Source organism: Dermacentor silvarum, chromosome 1 (assembly GCF_013339745.2).
Source record: "Dermacentor silvarum isolate Dsil-2018 chromosome 1, BIME_Dsil_1.4, whole genome shotgun sequence".
Classification (NCBI taxonomy): Eukaryota; Metazoa; Arthropoda; class Arachnida; order Ixodida; family Ixodidae; genus Dermacentor; species Dermacentor silvarum.
Genome location: NC_051154.1, coordinates 159,655,839 through 159,671,432, shown reverse-complemented (window position 1 = coordinate 159,671,432; position 15,594 = coordinate 159,655,839). Strand labels below are relative to the sequence as shown.

Below are 15,594 nucleotides of genomic sequence, written 5' to 3'. Positions count from 1 at the left end.
TGCCACGCTGTTATCCTGAATGTTAACCAAGAATGGCCAAATTTTTTTACCGCAGAATCCTTTCTGAAAAACAATGTAGACAACATTTTAAGCATTTAGATATACAAAATTTTAGCAATATATTGCAAAAGTGAAGCTTAACAGGTTTATATGAGAATATTGCAAGATAGTGAAAGGTATTATTGAGAAAATGAAAGTTGCAAGAAAAGTCAAGTATAAGCTAAGCTCTTCCTTCAATATTTTTACCAGAAACTCGCGGAAAAACCTAGTTCACTCGTGGCACAGATGGGGTCAACGTTCATTATCACTTTCAGACAGCTGTTTATTGCTGTAGACCACAACATGTCGTCCGCTGTGCAGCTCTGCGTTTTATGTTTTGCATTTGTTGATTGACTCCGTGACCATTGTGAACAACATGGTTGGCCCATGCATAGACTAAACACTTCGCCACTTTATCCTGCGGCGTGCGCTAGACTCAGACAAGCCGTAGACAGGTAGCACATCTGTTTTCCACTGCTTAACGTGTATGATAACATCTCTATTGAATGAGCATTCATAGTGAAACTGTTGCATTGTTATGGCCGACATATGTGAAAGCTTGATATGTAACAATCTTATGATGGCAGTGACGATGGCTCTTACGGCAGGCTGTTTCAATTTCATATTTTACTGTAACACATGGGCATTTTTAAACCCATTTTCTTGGAAAAACGTTGCTCATTAGAATCGAGTAAATGCAATAATCATTCATTATGAACTATCATTTCCACTTGAAATTCTGCTGAGGTCAGGCTCGACATCGGCACTGTGGTCGAGAGCACGTGGCACGGTACGCCAGCGCCAAGTACGCAGCTGATCCGCCACTCTCATGTTGCATCGCTGTGTGAGCAAGGAGGTTGGGCACACAGCCAGCCATCCTCCATACCTCTAGGTAGCCAGTGAAATTCGTCACACTGGTTTGGCTTGGCCAGCTTGTGGTCTCCAAGAGTGCATCTGCACTAATGTGATCTCTGAGGCCATGCCTAGGCCTAGCTGCACCAGCCTGTATGACACACTCCAGTGAGAAATAGAAGTGGATGCACCGGTCTTTCACATTGCCACATGTAGCCACGTGCAAGCAGTAGCTCGCCATTGCCATCGCACTTCTCTCTCACAGCAGCGCACCATGCAGGCTGTTGCAGCTAGGCATGGCCTCCGAGATTTCGCCGGTTGTATTCTCAGTGGCTGTGTTGCTTGCAGATTGCGCCAGTGCGATCTCGGAGGCCACGCTTAGCTTCGCCAGCCTGCACAGCACGCCACAATGTGAGAGAAGTGCGGTGGCAATAGTGAGCCGCTGCTCACGCCTGGAAGTGAGAGAGACTAGTGTTGCTCGACGGCGTATTTGACATGGGAGTTCGGAACTGCTGCACCGAACAAGCGCTGAACCCCACGAAAAGTGATATACTCAGCAAGCAATGGTCGAGTGTTTTAAAGCGAAGCTTTCTTTGCCTCTTCCTTGGGGTTTAGCATTCATCGTCATTTTCTTGCCGGGTGTACTTGTGGATATACAGTGTAGACCACTTATAACGTAAGTCGCCGGAGTCGCGAATATCTGCACTATAAGCGGTACCGCACTATAACCAAAATAAAGATTTTCAAGCCCTGCACGTATGCAAAATGTGTAGACCAAGCATGTAGATGCGCTTTGTACTATTGCGCGCACATCGCGATTACATTTTCGCCAGTGAGCTGGCGAAAACATAATTGCGATGTAGCCGGTGCTCTTCAAGCTCGACAGCTTTGCACCGAGTCAAAACGAAACAACTGTTTGCCGCAACAGCTGCGGAAAAAACCGTGACCGCTATCGACGCGATTATGAACGGCGACTTTGTGGTGCTGAAGGCACGTGCCCGACGCACGCACCTGACGCACGCACCGAGTCTGGATGAATTACAGTGAAAGCTCGATGATACGAATCTCACGGGGTCACGAAAAGTATTCGTATTAGCTGAAATTCGTATCATGGAAACACAATTAAAACTACAGTCGAATCTCGATAATTCGAACTCGAAGGGGTCCGAAAATTTGTTCGAATTAAAAGGACGTATTTTTGAAGTATTCGTGCACCATAGCACGATGCACGAACGGTGCGAGTCGTGAAATATAGCGGCGCGCAAGCGCATAGCAAGTGCGGGCCACGAAACTGCCCACGCCGGCTAACGGTCGCTTCCCGATAACGGCAGAAAACGAAGCTTCAGGGAGCGGGCGGCGCCGGCACACGGGTGCGCGCGGAGACCGTCGAAGGTGAGGGAGGAGGGCGGCATGGAAGCGGATTTGGCCGCGTCAAGTCCGCCGCTTCGGTGGCTCCCCTCGCCCTCCCGCTCAACTCCCTCGTAGCTCTCTCACCTTCGACTCCGTGCGCACATCTCCGTGCGCGCCCGCCGCCGTGCTGGCGCCAGCTTATTTTGGCCGCTCCCTGAAGTTTCGTTTTCTGCCGTTATCGGGAAGTGAGCGTTTGCGGGCGTGAGCAGTTTCGTTGGCCCGACTGCGCTTCCGCCGCTGCTTCCCTCTGCGCTGCTGCCGCAGCGTGCAAGGTCAACATGTGACTAGAAAATAGAGGAGAAGGGTTCACTGCAATTTTATCCGCGTGGCTGAGACGTCGGCACTAGTGTGGCCCGACTGCGCCTCCGCCGCTGCTTCCCTCTGCGCTGCTGCCGCAGCGTGCAAGGTCAACATGTGACTAGAAAATAGAGGAGAAGGGTTCACTGCAATTTTATCCACGTGGCTGAGACGTCGGCACTAGTGTGTGCTAGAATACGGTTGTCTAGAACACTCTAGTCGGCACGTACACGCTTGTTCCGGCGCGATACAGAAACGGCGACCTTGCAATTTGGGAGAGGGTGAAATTTCCGCCGCGGGTTCTTCCCCCCCCGTTTCTTCGCGCGCGGCATTGAGGGGTCTCTCCTGAGCTTTTGCTCCATGGCGGTGTCGGCGCAATGCCGGTCGGAGGCGCCGCCGCGTGATTTGGCGCGCTGCTAAGAGCATTGTCGGTGCGCGGTATGTTCGAAATAAGCGTGTTCAAATTAACGAGATTTGACTGTAGCTAAATTAAAGAGTCAGAGGTGAACTCACTCAGGCACATGTACGTAAAAAGCATTTATTTCTTGAAGAAAAAGTCTCTAATGTCCTTCTATCTCGGTAGACAATCCTATCTCGGTAGACATAGCTCGCTGCGACTAAGTAAAATGGCGCAAACACAAAGAACGCGGCCCGAAGCACAGCAGCCACTCTGTCCTATGGGGGCCGCCGAAAAGGAGGAAAAGTACAAAAGCGCAACCGCAAACTCTTCGCGCCCAGTCGCGGAGTCCACGCTGTCCGGCGCCGCGTCCGCGCCTCCGCACCAAAAGATAACGGGAGAAAGCGTGTGACTGCGCGCTGTTCTTTTTCGCGGCCGTCAGTGGGGCGGCGTTTAGTCGTATCAACCGACGCAGGCCGAAAATCGATTCGTAACAACCGTTCTCTGGCACGTTGCAAAGTAATGGGGCTCTGCCGGGACCACAGAAAAATTCGTATCATCCGGAAATTCGTATTAGCCGTGATCGTATCATCGAGCTTTTGCTGTAACTACCATTCGCTGCAACAACTGCAGTCGAAACCGCGGTCGCTATCTATGCGATCGTCGATGGCGACTACGCAGTTTCTTTAGGCACACGGCCGAGGTGCGTACCGAGTAAAAACGAAACTACTGTTCGCCGCAACCACTGCTCAGAAAACCACGGCCGCTATCGACGCGATCGTGGATGACAACTATGCAGTTACGAAAGCCCGCGGCCAACGCGATGTTATGCGCGGCGGCAAACGCAAGAATACAGGCTTTAAAGACACAAATAGGCTCTAAGCGTTCCGGCGTTGCTGTCATTCGTGGACGATTTCAACTGATGGCTCTGGCGATGCGGACTCCGCCGCTTCGTTTCGGTTGGACGCTAGCGCCGTTCTTGCTCTTTTGTGTCGCACATTTGCTGCGCTCCTCGCTCACCGAGCCCCGAAAGTAGTCCGAATTAACCGATGTGCGGCCAAACAAGTCCGAATTAACGAGAGTTTGATTGTATTGAATAATGCATACGCAGGCCGGCAGCACGCACCTTCTCGAGAAGCGTGCTCGCTACTGCCCTTGTCGGCAAGATTTTCCCGTGGAATCCGCATTACAACCGTTATTTCGTCTCATGCGGCTGCACTGTAAGCGGTATGCGTATACATGGAGATCCATGGGAGGGTAAACAGGAGTTGGAAAAGGCCGCGTTGTAGCCAGTTCTGCACTATAAACGGTTACGTCGTAAATGGTCTATACTGTATATAGACAACATGGGCCAATGAGTATGTACTGTCTTGCTGAGTAGACAACTTGAGCCACTGGGGATGGTGCCACTTGGTGTGTGTGCCCATCCTTGGCTAATCCCTCAGAATGGATGCGCCGCTTTGACATGAGGTATGAAGCCTTAAATGTACTTGGATAAGTGTCGTACTTCTCTGTGCATACACAACTCCACGTTCTTCTCTCGACAAGCATCATATATTGCCTTCATCCTCATGGCGCAGATTGCTACGAGCTACAGGCGATGAAGCGGTGCTCATGTCAGCCGCTACTGCTGCTACCTCGCTAACTCAAACAAGCTTCGCATAATTTAGATTCCAACATTGCATTGGATATATGGGTTTTTTGGTTTTGGAGAGTAATCTAGTTTGTTATAACTATCGGCAAGACAATTTTACTTTGTGTTGAACAAAGTATTAAATACATGGATCTCTATAGGAATTTCAAGGGGAATCGCGTTTACTTCATTATATTAATTATTTTTTTATAGCCTGCTTCGTTATAATGAGATTCAAGTGAATCTGGCAAGGACCAATTTCAGGATACCTAACATTTTGGCCCATCTCAATTTCGGTTGGTATTAAAATAGCCCGAGTTGAAATGATGGAAGTCTACCCTAATGCGATCCAGCTGTGTGCGTGCCTCTGTTTTTTTTTTTTTTTTGTTCTTTTTTGTGCTGGTGGGATTTTTTTTATGTGTCTCTGACATTACTTGTAAACAATCTTCCAGTTGGTCACTATACAACATATGCATTGAACCACCTCAATGATCAGTGGTACGAGTTTGATGACCAATATGTGACCTCAGTTGAGCCTCAAGTAGTGCAGAACTGCGAGGCCTACGTCCTCTTTTACAGGTTTGTAACCTTCCTTCCTTCCTTTGTCCTAGCGTATGTTTTGCTTCATTTTTAAAATTTATTTATTAACATACCTTCAAGGTCAAAAGTCATTACAGGGCCGCGATTTTGTAGCGATGCCTTATGACTTAGTCTTATCATCCACCGCTCACGGCCGGCTGATCCTGTTGATAACGCGAGCGGACCGTCGCTCCGACCACTGACAAAGCGCGATAAGCGCGAAAAGGCATTACCGGAAAGGCATCGCTACAAAATACCGGCCCAGAGTGAAGTTGCTGCACATCAATAAGAATTATTCTAGAAAAGAACACAAACATAATGAAAAAAATATAGGCAAGCTTAATAATTGTGCAATGTTTGGCTATGTAAAAGCACAGTAGTACAAGTTACAGTAAGTAGTTTCCTTATACAACGTTAACTAATACTTTCATAAATGCATTGTGATATTCAATAGTGTGTAGTGATGCGGGAAGGTGATTCCACTCGGATGTATGTGGCCGATGTTAATTTAACCCTTTAAGGTGCTGTTGACACGATTTTGTACACGAAGCATCAACAGCAAAAGCAGTGTTGAAAATGATATTTAAAATTTGTTGCATACATCTCGAAACACTTCTAATTGCAATGAACGAGAAGAAAGTGAACCGAGGGGCCCGATTTTTATTAATCATATAATAAAAAGCCAACAAACAATGACATCAAGGACAACATAGGGGAAATTAGAATAGTGCTACAAATTTGAATAGCATGTGCAAAATGTTTTAGTAAACGAATGGGAAAGTGCACGGTTGTGTGTTTTTGCTCAGTCTCAATATGCCATTTTATGTAGCGGGTTCACTTCTTTCATTGTTTTTCCCAATATTTTGCACCAGGCATTATTTTCAAGTGGCTGGAGAGGCACCTTTCAAGCCTGTTGGACATAAAATAGTTGATGCTTTCATTTTTGATGTTCCCGTAGTGAGTTTTTACATGAATATTCATTCTGTAATTTTCACAAAATTCACTAAACAATTTAAAGTTTTTAATCGATTCTGCAGCTGGGCATCCTTTTTATGATCCTGAAGAATAAACAATGCAGTGAAATATAAGTTTTCAATCAACAGAATAATTTGGTGTCTGAAAGGGTTAACTTTTTAGGCGCTGTGTACACAATTGTGTATGCCAAGATTGTGCATCAACAACAAAAGCATTGACAAATGTAATGATATTTAAATATGTCGCATACATATTGAAACACTTCTGATTGGAACTGGGCTGCAAGTTTGAATAACATGTGCAAAATCTTTTAGTAAAACTAGTGGGTAAGTAGATAGATGGGTATTCACTCTGTGTGAGTATGTCTGTGTATGCAGCGGGTTCACTCCTTTCATTGTTTTTCACAATGTGTTGCACCATGCATAATTTTCAAGTGGCTGGGTAGGTGCTCAAGCCTGCTAGACATGAAATAGTTTGTTCTCAGATCTGAAAGGGTTCAAAATAATGTGTCCTGCAATGTGTAGTACCAACTTTATGAACGTGATCAAATCTTGGTGATATATAGTGTGTGCGAAGAATCGGTTGTTTGCGCCGATCATGGTGACAATATAACCTTTAAAAAAAAAAGTGCTAAATGAGATATTTTACAGCAAGTTGCTATGTTTCAAAGGTTAAAGGGGTCCTGAACCACTTCTCGAGCTTGGTGAGAAAACATATGCTGCTGTGAACATCTCGGCCAAGTTTTGCAGTCGTGCTTGGTACATGGAGCTCGCAAGCAGAGTGCGAAGTCATCTTTTTGTCAAACGCTCTCTTTTCAACAGAAGCCCGCTCCTCACTCTTTTTTTTTTTTATGCTTTATTTCGTAGTATAGTAGTTTCCCATACATGGCTGCTATTGGCCAATAGCTGACATGATAGGGCGCGTGCGGAACTCTTCTCTCGCGCCACGTTGCTCTGCTACAGGGTCAAGAAGGGTGTTTAGATCAGTGCACTTCTTCCTACTGTTACTGTGTATATTATTCTTTCTCTTTTTATCCCCCTACTCCTTCCCGCCGTACAGGGTAGCCAACCGGAACTACCTCTGGTTAACCTCCCTGCCTTTCTATGCATCTTATCTCTCTTTCTCTCTATTGACGAAGCTTAATAAGCTGGCTGAAGTGAGCTAAAATCTGCCTTTGAATTTCGATAATAATTACGTATTTCCGGCAGTAACTGACTTTTGTCTGCTCACCCTTGGTTGCTGTCACCTACGTAGGAATTGAACTTTGGCCACCCTGCTTATCGGTGTCGTAACCAATGGGTCTTGGTAATTTCGACTAGTTTTGAACACTCAACTAGCCTTGAACCACGTGAAACTTAATGTCAGACCACACACACGCTTGCCAGCACGCGCTCGCTCCTGGCTACTCCTGGTTAGACATCTTGGCAGACTTCGCTTTGTATGGAACTTTTGATAGTGCTTCAAAATGCACAAGTTGGAAGTGGCTACTATCCGTCGGTGAAGCAGGGGCAGGAAAAAGCCGGTCTGCACCACGTAGCACAGCCAGACTGGAGGATATCAGCGCGAGCACACTCTCAATCCCTGTCATGAACAAAGCAAACGCTGTGCATACGCACTACAGTTGCATGTAGCAGCAGTCTGGCATGTAGCAGTGGTCTTCGTATTTAACCTAGTATAGATACTGCGGCTGCTGCGGGGTGCCGTGACGAGTCTGCTGGCTGAGTACACTGCGGCTCCGCTGAGGACAACCACGTATGGCACGTTGTAGGCACCAAAATCGGAAGTAGTGGTGTCCGCGTGAACATTCAAAATCAAATTTGAGTTACGTGCCACAGTGACATTCAGTAGGTGGAGCATTGGGGGCATGCCCGCTCTGCCATAGCCTTAGCAGTGCAAGGCATTGAAGAAGCAGCAGAATGCTAGCCAAATGGTCACAAGTACATAGTACGAATAGAACAGACTTTTTTCCAAGTCCGTTTGAGTGAGTGGATTAAATTTGTTTGCCATGGGTCTCATACCGATGCACACTAATTTTATCAATTAATCTCACGTGCACAAAAAGTTGGAAGCATAAAGCACTTCTTTATTTGAACATCATCAATGTACTGTATTTTCGGTCTGTAAGCCACACCTTTGTATTTAAAAAAAATGTATATAAGTCGCACCAGTGCATAAGATCTGTTCATTGGGTAAGCAATTTAAAAAAATTTGTGGCGTTTCACTTCCTGAATGCGGGTCACGCACAAGTGTCTAGATGCCATTCCTATATGATTGCGATAGCATTGATATGGACCCTCCAGGCGCATTTCTGCTGTCGTGGTCATCGCGATGTTCCGTATAAAGTCCCAGGGCGATAACATCATCCCCGCGCACCATATGCTGCATGTGTGAGTGAAAGCGTGCGATGGTGTGCCAAATCGCGCACAAGGGAGGAAAGCTCAGGAGGGGTGGGGGGTGGCTTGTACTCTGGAAGCAACTGCATAGTTTGTGCAGTGGCACGCACCGTATCTTGAAAGCGATCTGCAGATGCGACAACTTCGGGGTCTGTCGACTTGCAGTCGGCCTGCCGCCACTTGCATTGCTGCTCTGTCCTTCTCGCACGGCGTTCGGTAACTCAATCACAAGTACCTCCATAGCATGCACACAACCCGTAGCAACTGCCAGAGGAGGTGAACCCAGCATGCTTTGCATGGCCATAGCATCCAATCCGATTTTGACGGCAGTTTTACCGGAAAAAAAAAACATTGTAAGTCGCACCATTCTATAAGACATACCGCCAAAAAATTCCGAAAAAAATATTTGACTTATACACCGGAAAATACGGCACATGGTTTATTCCACATTTCTTTCTGTGCAATGATTCTGATACCTGATGAACAAAGCAGACGAATAACGACGACAAAAGATTTACCAAAGTTAACGTTTCAGCTCCCACACAATTACCTTGCTCACAATGAAGACTAAAAATTTACCAAACAGTCTCTTGAGTATGTCATATATTTGTTACCTAGCACTAGGTGTCTCTCATAGATGCAGTGTTGCGTTGGGACATTAAACCTAATCAATCAATCATTATTTCCTCTAGGCCTGGTTTCACAGTTCAAAGGAAGTGACATGCAAATGTGTGATGTGCCTTTCTGGCTCTCCCCTCCCCACCGCCCACAATCTGTTAACTTGCAGGAAGTCTTCAGAGGAAATGCTAAACCGGCGGACTCGAACATACGAGCTCATGGAACGCAGCCGCAGTGAAGTAAGTATTCCTTTATGCTACTAATACGTTTTGTGCACAGAGCAACATGGAAACTTGACATCTTGGCCTTGGCACATAAGTGTTTTTCTGAGCGTGAAAGAAGCCCGCAAATAAATGCAAAATTGCCACGCGACTGGCCGCTCGAGGCACTTTGCGTGTATTCGCGGGCTTCTTTCACGCTTGTAAAAACACTTTTATGTAGCACTTATTGAGCAACAGAAAGCTGTATCAGGAGTTTTTCATGTTGCTCTACAATTTTCTCATTAATACTTTTCATGTAATTATATTAATTCAGAAGTCGATTAGCCTAATTATGTAATTAGGGAATGCAAGAAAATAATCTGAGTATCTCCAAGCGACGGCAAACAACATTACTTTGGTTTTGTCCAGCTACGTAGCATTTGCATATTTTTAATATTTAGCCCAAGTTAAGTGAAACCCTGTATGTACACCCGTTAGCAAAAGTATATGGACTAGGGGTTGCACGATAAAGCTGATTTTTTGCTATACCTTTTAACGCAACTTGAAATTGAGGATTGCAGTCCAAACTTGGCATTGCGAAATTTCCAGTGCACTCATCAATTCCTGTTTCTGCTTGTTAATTAAGAAGAAATTCAAATTTTTCGGCGACCCTGTGGTCCATATACTTTTGCTCACGGGTGTACTTGTGTATAGCTGCTGCGAGGTTACTTTGGCACATGACTTGGTTCTGTGTTTTTAGTTTCTTTGTGACTGGAAGCCCGTTTGCTGGCTTGCAAAGCAGCTTACATATGTTGCCATAACATTTAGTTTCATTAAGCTGTGCACCTTGCTTTATGCATAGCATTGCACCTCCCACTCTGCCAAATACCTACTTCCTTATGCAGCACTGAAAACCATGAAATTGATACAAGGGTTTGGTTGTGGTGTAAGTGCAAGCCAGTTTTCATCTTAGTAAGCACAAACAAATTTGGAACAAGTAAAATGGTGGCACAACTTTGGTGGGTAGGACATATTTCTGGTATCACTTGCAAATGTGATGTGATCATAAAAGGATTATGATCTCTGAATTCGATAACAATTGATACTACGAGGAGAATTCTTTCAGAATTTGCCTTGGGTCATGTAGTACTTTTTTTATGGTATTTTGTGACATGTTTAGATATTATGCTTTTGTTATCAATCAGCCAAGTTGATTTGTTGCCACCAAGTGTAATTTTTCGCTGACAAAGTATAAAATGCAAATGCAATTAAACAGACAATCAAAATGCAAGGAATTGGTCTGACAGCCATTTGTTTCTCATGTATCACAACATTTTGCTAAGTCACAATAATAGCTTAGTAAACTAAATTTGTTGGCTTGTGTGTGTTGCAGCCTGGTCTTCTCAGCTTCTTCGTATCTAAGCAGTGGGTAAACCGGTTCAACACATTTGCGGAGCCTGGCCCCATCGACAATGGGGATTTCCTGTGTATGCATGGAGGTGAGCTACAAGTCGAACCTGCCTTTATAAAATTGAATTCTTGACTTTGCTTTCTTTCTCTCTTATACTTTACAGAAACCATCGGTTTGTACCTTAAGCTTCGTCAGTATGCAGATGTTTATTCTCACAATTTTTGCTTTGAGCACTTAACGAATGTAACGGTCTTTCAGAGAAGGGGTTTGAATCTTGTAACACTTGTCTTGTTATATTTTTAAACTTGCTAATTATTACTCTGGCTCACTATGGGGTTATAAGAATTCTCACAAGAAAGATCACATGGCCATTTGCTCTAATATTTTCTCAGGTGTACAGAAACATTTGTAATTTATAAAGCTGAAGAATCGATTTTGGCACGAATTAGACCACTATTAAGCCACAATCAGACCTGCTCTGCATAGTTTGTTGACTTCTTACATTTATAGTCTAAAATTTCTTGCCTGACCAATGTGTTTTCATCCTGTAACTAAACTTCCACACTGTGTTCATGTGAGGACCTTTGCATGTTTCGCATACCACCACCTCAATCCTTTTTGTGCTGTACTTCAATGGTGCGGGTGGGGCTCCTCTTCTGTGTTTTGCTTTTACCCGTCGTACTGTGTATCCCTTGCTATCCTTTTTCCCTTTCGCCCGCATGACTTTGGTCAAGGGGTGATCGTATCCTTTTTGGTATGCATGTTTTATTACCATCATCATAAGACATTTAGTCCATTTCAATGTTTGCATGTTTCAGCTTGCTTAGCTGCTTGTACTCATTGTGAGCTGTGAGTGAACTGTTTAAAGTGAATTTGTGAATATACAATGAATTGTTTCTTTGAACTCCCAGCTTTCTGACTTGAAATCCACAGTTTCCTTCAGAGCCAACAGGCTCGATGAATCCCACAACTGGTAGTTGCTCTGCCACAGCTTTCTTTTGCTTTTTGAACAAACTTGTTGCTGTCATTGTTTCCTTAATTCTGTGTTCTTCCCTAATTGCACACTATTGATGCTCAATAAGCTTGGCAGCACTGCAGAAGTACTTCATGGAGCTTCTGGTGTTTTACTTTGCAGGTGTGCAGCCAGCCAAGGCACACATTGCAGAAGAACTCTGCGTCCAGTTGTCCCAGTCTGTCTGGGAATATCTACATGACTCGTATGTGACTGCAAACCTGCTATTAAGTTCTTAAATTGCTTGGAATATGACATCTGAAGTACTGTATTTACTCGATTGTAACGCAAGTTTTTTCCAGATTTTTGCTACCTGAAGTCGATCCTCGCGTTGCATTCGAATACCGAAAATCAAGTTGTCTAAAAAGTGCAATGATGTACCCAATTCTAATCAACAAGTGAAATGTGCGAGTGAAAGCGAGCGAGGGACGCGCGCTTGCATGGAGAGAAAACGCACGGCGGAGAGGAAACGCGACGTCTCCATCGTGCGAAAGGCCGTGGGGGAATGTGAGGGAGGGGAAGCAACGTTTAGCTGTGGCACCAAATGCGTATCTCGCGACCGGGCGCAAGGGGAACTGGCGACTCAATCACCCACACGAAAGGAGGAAAGCAGGAAGGCAGTACGGGAGAGAGGGGGTGCGGCTTCTACTTGCACTTTACGCGGCTGTGGGCTGTTGCGCACACTGTATCTTGAAAGCAATCTCCACACGGCTTTGACCTTTGTATGCGCTGTGCTTTCGCCGGTCAGTTTCCGTTGAAGCGATAGACCGCACAAACCTTTGCTCGCTGCTGTAGCCGCGCTTGCTCACACCAGCATTTTGAGAGTGGTTGTCTACGGTTGTCGAGTGTGATCTATTCATGTTTGTTTGTGCGCGCTGACACCATCCTTGTTAATTCAGATAGTAAGCAAATGTGTCCAAGTTTATGCAGCCGATAAAACTACTATTCTTACTCCGTATAGCTCTCTACTAATTTGCTATTGCAATTGATGCTTCGCCTTTCAGGCAAAACTGCAACTTTTTCATGCATCCAGTGGTCTGGCGTTACTTTCGCAGTTTTTTTTCTTGATGGACACAATGAATAGTCATCCCTCAAGTCACCCCTTAGACAATCAAGTAAATAAAGTATGTTTTTCAGTACTGGATCATGGTGAAAAAAAAAAGTGGCAGCAGTAGTGTGGGAAGACTCTATAAAGGCCATTTTGGGGTTAAACTGAATTCACCCAGCAGCATCTGGCCTTGAATCTGGTGGCCAGTTATGGTAGTGATATCATTTAGCTTAAAAATTAACCAGAAAGTGAACTCCTAATCTCCTTCACTTGCAGCATATTCCTGTTACATTTTTTAGTACTCTCTTATGCAGCCCAGACTCTCGTGAGATTAAAATTTTGCTGTTATATTTTTCCACATGCTGTGCATTATAATGGCACTGCCGTTGCACATACATAGCTGCACATATAAAACAGGTAAGTGTGCAGTAAACACAAACTTGCACACCACCGAACCAAGACTGTGCAGAGTTCAGAACTTGTAGTAGCAAAGTGCCCAAATGTGAACAGATCTGTACTGTATGTAATCTTTCTTATGCAGGATCCGTTATTGTGTTCACTCAATCTAAGGGCACCTCTTTACTAAAAGTGATGGACACAATAGGGTAGTCATTTGCCTATTGTCATATTGGCAGCAAGAGTGTGTCGCATTGAGCACTGCCTGCATGCATTTCTGCAGACAAAAATGTGCTGTTCCATTGCCGCATGCAAACCGTATGTCCATTGAATGCAGGCACAGGGTGATTTAGCAGAAAAATAATGTCGCAGTTTCGCCCGAAAGGCAAGCATCAATTGTGATAGCAAATTAGTAGAGAGCTAGTCGGAGTAGGGATAGTAGTTTTATCGGCTGCATAAATTTGGACACATTCGCTTACTAACTGAATTAACAAGTGTGGTGTCAGCGCGCACAAGCAAACATGAATAGAGCACACTGAATGACCGCAGACAACGACTGAAAAAATGCTGGCAGCAAGCGCAGCCGCCGCAGCGGGCGAAGGTTCATGCGGTCTATCGCTTCAACGGAAACTGAGCGGCGAATGCACAGTGCATACAAAGGTCAGAGCCGTGTGGAGGTAAGACACGGTGCAGGCGACCACCACAGCTGGGCAAAGTAAGAGCGCGGTTGTTGGCAGAGTAGAAGCTGCGCCCCCCCCCCCTCTCTCTCGCGCTGCCTTCCCGCTTTCTTGCTTTCGCGTCGGAGATTGAGTGGCAAGTTCCCCTTGCGCCCAGTTGCAAGGTACGCCTTTGGTGCCGGAGCACAGTGTCGCCCCGCCTCCCTCCCTCCCATACCCCCCCACGGCCTTTCGCGCGAAGGTCGCGTTTGCTTTCCGCCATGCGTTCGCTCTCCGTGATAGCGCGCGTCCCCCGCACGCTTTCACTCGCGCATACGGCGCGTGGCGACGATTTTATTGCCCTTGGACCTTATACGGAACCTCACGGCGACGCCGACAACAGAAATCCGGTTGAAGTGTCCATGTAATTGCTATCGCAATAAAAGCCGAGGCATGCAGTGCTGATGCGGCAGCCACTATACGCTCCCCATAAATGGTGCCTTCACAGACAGTTAATGAAAATTATTTGTTCTCTGCTCTAATGCCTTAGCTGTGTTTTATTCGGGCTATACAGTTAAACCTGCTTATAACGAACCTCCACATAACGAATTCCTGGATACAACAGTTTTTTTATTCCCCGCCATTACTCCATAGAAGCACGTGTATTTGAGACCTCTACGTAACGAAGTGGCAGCGGGAGACCCCCTCGAAATAACTAATTTTCCCCGCCGACAACCTGGAGATTTTGCCCCAAATTTTGTCATTTTTGCGCGAGCAGCAACCGGAAGCACCTTCTCCACCGTGACTGAATGCGAAGCGGCGACGTCGCGCTTGGCGCGCTCGAATTCACGGCGACTGCGAGGCAAGAGCGAGTGCACGTGTGCGTGCGAGCGTGCACGAGGCGGGCCTGCTTCCCTCAACCCGGCAGTCTTGCCGCCGCGGGCGTGACCTTTCCCCCTCCCTTCATTCAGATCTGATCCAGCCGCTTGCTGCAGCTGGCCTAGCCCGTCAAGCCGGCACTCATTTTCCAGTTGATGTTGCCGAAGAAAAAACTTTTTTTCAGCGTGCTGGCAGCGCCACTCTTTAGTTACTGTGCAAGTCTCTGCGCTTCACTTCATTAACCTGACACTAGATGACACTATAGGGCCGTTTATAGTAAAGTCCCTATATAGAAAAAGTACCACCATCTACTCTTTCCTCCGCCGTCTCCTCTCCTAAAGCGCTTGTTTTTTTCTTTACTTTTTGCTTACGAAAAGAAGTCGATGGTGGCGCCCCTAGAAAGTCCACGTTAAAGCTTTCAGGCCGGGCGCGCACCGCCACCGGCGACTGTGGCTGCGCAGAGCGACTTTCAACATGGCTCTGAGGCGGAAAAAAATAATACGAATAAGTGAAAGCGCGCGCTATCATCGTCCAATCGGAAATACAAGAGAGAGAGAGAGAAGTGGCGTTGATCAAAGGATGGCGGTACTTTTCCTATATAGGGACTTTAGTTTATAGTCTGCCGTAATGCGAGCGCACGCTACGCAACGTTGGCGAAAATGACCTCCTCTATAGTCGAGCGCACAGGCGCAGCCAATGTAACCGGCGGCTTCCAACCCGCCCCGACGGGCCCGGCACCGAATTGGCTCCTGACTCATTCGCGCGATGCGCAGAACGATCCCAAGCCCGCACGCCGCTT

At 46.0% G+C, this 15,594-nt stretch overlaps 1 protein-coding gene across 1 annotated transcript in view; it reads left to right on the top strand.

Moving 5' to 3' along the window:
• The window catches only part of LOC119436302 (ubiquitin carboxyl-terminal hydrolase 20-like), a 91,639-nt gene that overhangs the window by 51,191 nt on the left and 24,854 nt on the right, over positions 1-15,594 (top strand). Inside the window, 4 exon segments of the mRNA XM_049656845.1 lie at positions 5,081-5,207; positions 9,363-9,432; positions 10,787-10,892; positions 11,940-12,021. Of these exon segments, the coding sequence (XP_049512802.1) occupies positions 5,081-5,207; positions 9,363-9,432; positions 10,787-10,892; positions 11,940-12,021 (385 nt within the window).